The sequence below is a fragment of the Nestor notabilis genome, unplaced genomic scaffold (assembly GCF_000696875.1).
Source record: "Nestor notabilis isolate BGI_N333 unplaced genomic scaffold, ASM69687v1 scaffold26136, whole genome shotgun sequence".
NCBI lineage: Eukaryota > Metazoa > Chordata > Aves > Psittaciformes > Psittacidae > Nestor > Nestor notabilis.
Genome location: NW_009932910.1, coordinates 93 through 5,987, shown reverse-complemented (window position 1 = coordinate 5,987; position 5,895 = coordinate 93). Strand labels below are relative to the sequence as shown.

Here is a 5,895-nt window from a genome sequence, read left to right as displayed (position 1 = left end):
AGAAGAGCTTTCAGGTCCACCAGGAGGCGTCCCAGGAGGCGGTCCCAGAGCTGTTCTCCAAATGACCCGTGTACTGATGAACAGCCTCTGCAGTGTTTTGGTTGCTCATAGTGCTTGAGTGTCCGTGGTGCCCCTCACCACTGCAGGAACAGGGTTTGTGGGTGGAAAACACTGGGGTTTTACCTGCCTTGAGAACACCTGAGATGTCTTCAGGTTTGGCTTTCTCCATCAGGCAGAGCAGTGTGCTTGCTAGCAGAGCGAAATTGCACCTTAGAAATGTTGTCTACTCTAGTCGTCCATGGAAGAGGTGCAGTGGGAGGTGCCTTCACCACTGACTTCTTGCTTAATCCCTATTTTTTCTAGGATTGCCCTCCAAGAAGAGACCAATCGCATGTCAGCTAACGCCTTGGCCATCGTCTTTGCTCCCTGTATCCTTCGCTGCCCCGATACGACGGACCCGCTGCAGAGTGTTCAGGACATCAGTAAAACAACCACGTAAGAACGTGGTGCTGGATGATCCAGCTCCATACCTACTTCCATGTCACCGCTCACATCTGGATAACCTTCAGTACGGTCAAATGGCTCAAGAACAGGGAGCTTTAGCATGGAAATTAGGAACACATATTTCATTTTTTCTCAATCCCCAAGAGGTTGTTGAAGGGGAATTTTTAAGCGATGAGGATCCACAAGAGCAGATCAACTTGTGTTCCCACCTGAATAGGTGAAGCTTGTGCTGATGTGGTTTTAGAATTAATCCCATTTCTGGCAAGCAGATCTTTATTGTTACTTAATGGGGAGGGGGGAGGAGGAGGGTTATTTGATGAGGTGAGTTTGGTCTGCAGCGATATTAACACTGCAGACTTGGATTTCTTTAAGGTATTTGACATAATTGCAAAAGTTTTACAGAGGAAAAGGTGAAGCACCTGCCCAAATTCAGTCTGGCTTGTATTAGATTTAAAAATAGATAATGGAGACAATGATAATGATGGAAACCATCCAGCGAAGGGCTGGTCTTCTGAAAGAGTTTGGTTTACTGCCAGGAAGTATTAAAATGGTTGGAGACCAGAATGTGTTTGGAGGCTCTGCTGGTAGCACTCATCCTTTCAGAGAATTTCCTTGTAGCTTTTCTCTTGGATTTTAGCTATAGCACATCCTCTAATTTTATTACATGAAAAGGACTACATTTTTTCCCCAAACACACTCCTGACAGCATTGAACAGTTCTGCTACACAAGCTTGCTACAGGATTACTGCATGTAAGTGAGTTGGAGACAACCTTCCTCAGGTTTGTATTTCCTTGATCTCTTCCAAGAGAGGGATCTTTATCACTCTTTTTTGGGGAATTTGCACTACTCTTTGGTTTCCAGCTGGAGCTTTCTCCCTCTGTGTTTTCCATCAGGGCACATTTTCAGGCAAGACAGAGACAGCTCAGATCAAATTGTTTCCTCCTCCCATCTTGTCTTTTTGCTTTTTTTTTTTCCCCATTAGGTGTGTAGAATTAATCGTCATCGAGCAGATGAACAAATACAAGGCTCGTCTCAAGGACATCAACAGCCTGGAGTTTGCAGAGAACAAAGCCAAGAGCCGCCTCTCCTTGATCCGCAGATCTATGGTGAGATGCCAAAACCATCTCTGTCCCTTCCCATCCCCTCCTTGCCCCTGAAGCAACCCTCCCTTATCTTCTCCTGCTTATCCCAGCCTCCCAAACCCCTTGCAACCTCCCACACCATCCTCCCCAGGACAGGGACCCTCAGCCCCATGGAGGCTCCTTGCCTTTGTAGGGAGTCATTCCAAAGCACGAGAAAGTGAGAATGGTCTGTGGAAATGTGGTCACTCCATCTCAGATGATCCTGATCAGTGTTTCCATCTTGTTTTGAAATTGTTTGGTCATGGGTTGAGTCAAGTGTTTCACTGACCAGCTCAATGCTGCCCCGTGGGAGACCTTGACCATCCTTTTTCATACTCAGTTGCATTATCTGAACCCAAAATGAGCTCCTCAAAGGCTCTCCCTGTTCCCACACCACCTTTTTGGGAGACTCAAACCCATCTCATTGAGCTTCCATGCTGCCTTGGGGGCCGGCGGGCTGCAGGTGCACGCTGCACTTGGCTTGTTGGGCTGTGGGAGCGAGACAGGCTTGGCACAGCGTGGTTATCCCAGGCTTGGGCTGAGGAGTCAGGTGACACTTCTGCTTGGATCTGCCCGCTTAGGTCCTTGGGAACATGTTGCTTCTGCTTTCTTGGGCAGAAATCCAAGCAGGGGCTGCCCAAGGTTGTGGGGCTGGTGCTGCAGAGCTGCCCTGCTCATCCTACTTGGAAAAAAACCCATGAAAATGAACAGAAATGGGTTTTTTTGGTGGGGCAATGGCATGTGCACTCTAACCTTCTGCTTTCCTTTTCATCTCCTCTCTAATCCAGAAACCTGTACTAATTGCAGTTAGATTTATGAGCATAACCCGCAGCTCAATCCCGGTATGTATTAACTGCAGCGCACCCCGCGCCAGCCGCCGCGTCCCTCCGTTGTGTTTCACCGCCACTCATTCCAGCCAAATCCCACTGGCCATTGTCCATGACGTTGCCCATCTGGTCCCCGAGTGGGAGCTGCTCTCAGGGTGACTGTTTCTCCAGCAGGTCCCCCAGGCAGCAGGAGTTTGGGATGGCCACCACTCGGCCATCGCCACAAGCAGCTCCTTGAAAAACTGCTTTGTGCCCCTTCTCCAATTCCTACTTTTCTTTTCCTCTTATATTTTCTTTTCCCATCCTGTGCTTTCCTCTTTTTTGCTTTGCTTGACTCATCCCTTCCCACCCCAATTTCTGCTCGCTCAGGATATGTTTCAGCATCATGTTGCTTTCGCAGTAGTGCTGTATCTTGAGATGGTGAATAAACCCTTGGCTCAGATGCCTCTGTGACCACGAGGCATCTGAAGGTCTTTTCCACCTTCTTGGAGCAGCAGCACCACCACCCCTTTGAACAGAAGGGCACAAGACCCAGGTTGGAATTGGAAGGGGTCCAGCAACCCCATTATTCCGCAGCTCCATCCCAGCTTGTCTTTGAGTTCCTAGTGAGAAAAGTGCTTGCAGGTTTTTGGGGATGCTTCTGGAGCTGTTTCACTGCCTACCAAATCCAGCCCATGATGCTTCTCCTCATCCATGTGGGTCAGGAGACAGGGAAGGGCAAAACTCAAGCTCTGCTTCCCTGATGCTGTTTTGCTAGCACATCATTTTGCAGGGGTTTAAGTTCACAAGCCGGTGGGATCTTTGGGATCTCAGGGGTTTTGGCTAATAGGATTCAGGTAGCTGTGCCTCAGCTCAGGAGCCCACGTGAGAAGGTGTCGTCAGAGGAATGCCAGGGCACAGGAGAAGCTTTGCTGCCACAGGAAAGTCTCTGAGATGTGACATTAAAAGATGAAAGGGGTAAAATGGAACAAATCTCACTTTTAGAGGAAAAAAAAAGGAAGCTCCTTTACCCTGCAAACCTGCTCTGGGCATGCGGGCTATGAGGAAGAGCCAGGGATGCCACAGCTGCAGAGATTAGATAGTTCTATGGGGAGAAAAGCTGTGTTGCAATGAGCTCTTCAGCTGCATGGAGATGCAGGCTTATCCTGGGTGATGGTTGTCAGGAGGAGGGCACTAAGCAAGGGGCACATCTCCAGCTGGTCGACATTGCCCAAGTCCTGATCAGTTGAGGATCTTGAATGTAGAAGATGAGACACGTCTGGTTGTTATAATGGTTAAGATAGAAGTTTTTTAATGTCCGTGGTGCCCCTCGTCCAAGGATGGGTGAGGAAAGGATGCAAGATGTGATATGATGATGAAGTGGGAGCCAGGTGCACTGAAATCAAAGCCATAGTGACACTTCCACCCAAAGCCAACACAGACCTGGCAGGTCAAGCTTCCCATCGCATGGGCTGTGGAGCTTTGCAGAAACCATCCTCCTGCCAGCTGCACTTGCTTGGAAGCCCAAGTTGCACTTGGTCCACAGCATCAAGCTCACCACCTCCATCCTCACCTCCTCCACTGTGTTGGGTCTTTCTGGTACCTCTCCCAGCCTGGGGTGAGATTTTGGAGAGTCATGGGTGCAAGCACTGAGGACCGGTGGCCAGGGTCATTGTCTTTCCTCCTTGGGAGAGCAGTGTGGTTGGCACCTGAGATGTTGGCAAAATCACCTTGGCTGGTGATGGTGACACCATTGTCTCTCTTCAGGGCAAAGGACGTGTGCGACGTGGTGCCTACCCTAGCCCGACATCTCCTGTTGCTGTACGCTTGCCCTCGGTGACAGATATCCCTGAGGAGACCATAAACAGTGAGGAAGCCATGGAGATGGAGGTGACAGAGCAGCAGCAAGTGGCCATGCAGCAGGAGGAGAAGGTGCTGACTGAGCAGATTGAGAGCCTGCAGAAGGAAAAGTGAGTCTGACTCAGGGTTTAAGCCATGTCCCATAGCTGCAGGTTACCTATGAATGTTGCTTGACATCATTTGGTTGATGTGCTGCTCACAGGATGACCTGGAGGACTTCATCCCTCCATGAATCTCTTGGTGTACGTGCATACCTTTCTTCTCCTTACTACCTTTTTGGTCCCCTTGGGTCAATGGGTTGGTTTTGGCAGGGAGGAGCTGACGTTCGAGATGCTGACGCTGGAGCCCCGCGCCTCTGACGATGAGACCCTTGAGTCTGAAGCCTCCATCGGCACTGCTGACAGCTCTGAGAATCTGAACTTTGACTCCGAAGGAGCCATCTCGGATCGCTCGGGTAAATCTAGGAGTTCTTGGGTTTATCATAGAATCATAGTCTGGTTTGGGTTGGAAAAGACCTTCAGAGCTCATCTAGTTCAACCCCCCTGCAATGAGCAAGGACATCTTCAACTAGAGCATGTTGCTCAGGTTTTTCTATAAGCTTGAGGGGGGTTTATTTGTTTCTTTCCTGCCCAGAGGAAATTTAAAGCCAGCAATTTAAATGGGTGTAAGGAGGGGGGTTAAGGGTTGAAACACATGGGGACGTGGGTGGTAGCACCCAGGGTTTGGTGGGGAGGTGAGCACTCCTCCAGCACTATGCATCAGCATCCTGGGTGATGATCCCAGTGGGATACTGGGAACATTCTCCTGGCTTCATAGCATGTGTCCCCAGGGAGTGGTGCCGAGATCCTGTCTGGTTTCAGGGTGCTAATCCTCTGGTGGTCTTTCCCACCTCCCCCAGAGAGAAGCATAGCACTTACCTCCCTGCGCCCCACCAAGGCGGAGGGGCCGAGCCGGCTGCGAAGGCACTCCAGGACCCGGCTGGCCCCAGCGGCCCCAGCCGACATGTCCTTCTCCTCCTCCTCCTCATCCCAATCGTCCACCTCCTGCTTGCCCCACCTTCCCCGGAAGCGCTTCCAGATGTACTCCAAATCGCCTTTCTACCGAGCAGGGAGTCCGGGCGAGGCTCCCGAAAGCCGGGCAAGCCCTGAGGGCTTCATGGGACCTCTCCGTTATCCCGAGGAGCGCCCTCAGTTCACCACCCGTGGGACGTTCAACCCAGAGAAAGGCAAACAGAAACTGAAGAGCGTGAAAACTTCCCCCCCAAAAACCAAAGAGCCCCCAGATGGGGGGACAGGGGGGACACGCAAGAGAAACCCCGAGGCTGACTGTGCTGCTGCCCAATCCCTTGTCCTCCTGGGGAGCAACGAGTTCATGGTCTGAGAGGTTCCACATTGTGCGCTGGAGCATCCTCCTGGTCCATGCTCCCGATGGCTTCCTTAACACCAGGAGGATGAATTCCTGATTTCAAAGGCCGGGGAGGTGGGGAATGGTTGTAACGGTGGCCTTAATGGTTATGTGGGGTTGAGGGTTGCTGGGGTGGTTGGAGCGGGGATGGAGGGGCACTGGCTGGCCCCTGCACTCTTCCCCTTGGAGCACCCCACAC

General features: G+C 51.2%; 1 protein-coding gene across 1 annotated transcript in view; it reads left to right on the top strand.

Moving 5' to 3' along the window:
- MYO9A (myosin IXA) overlaps positions 1 to 5,672 on the top strand; it is a gene marked incomplete at its 5' end in the record, with an annotated part of 21,111 nt that extends 15,439 nt beyond the window's left edge. The window contains 5 exons of the mRNA XM_010016615.1: positions 364 to 495; positions 1,488 to 1,611; positions 4,200 to 4,402; positions 4,604 to 4,746; positions 5,191 to 5,672. Coding sequence (XP_010014917.1) covers positions 364 to 495; positions 1,488 to 1,611; positions 4,200 to 4,402; positions 4,604 to 4,746; positions 5,191 to 5,672 — 1,084 coding nt within the window. The remainder of the gene's footprint in view (positions 1 to 363; positions 496 to 1,487; positions 1,612 to 4,199; positions 4,403 to 4,603; positions 4,747 to 5,190) is intronic.
- Positions 5,673 to 5,895: the final 223 nt, after the last annotated feature.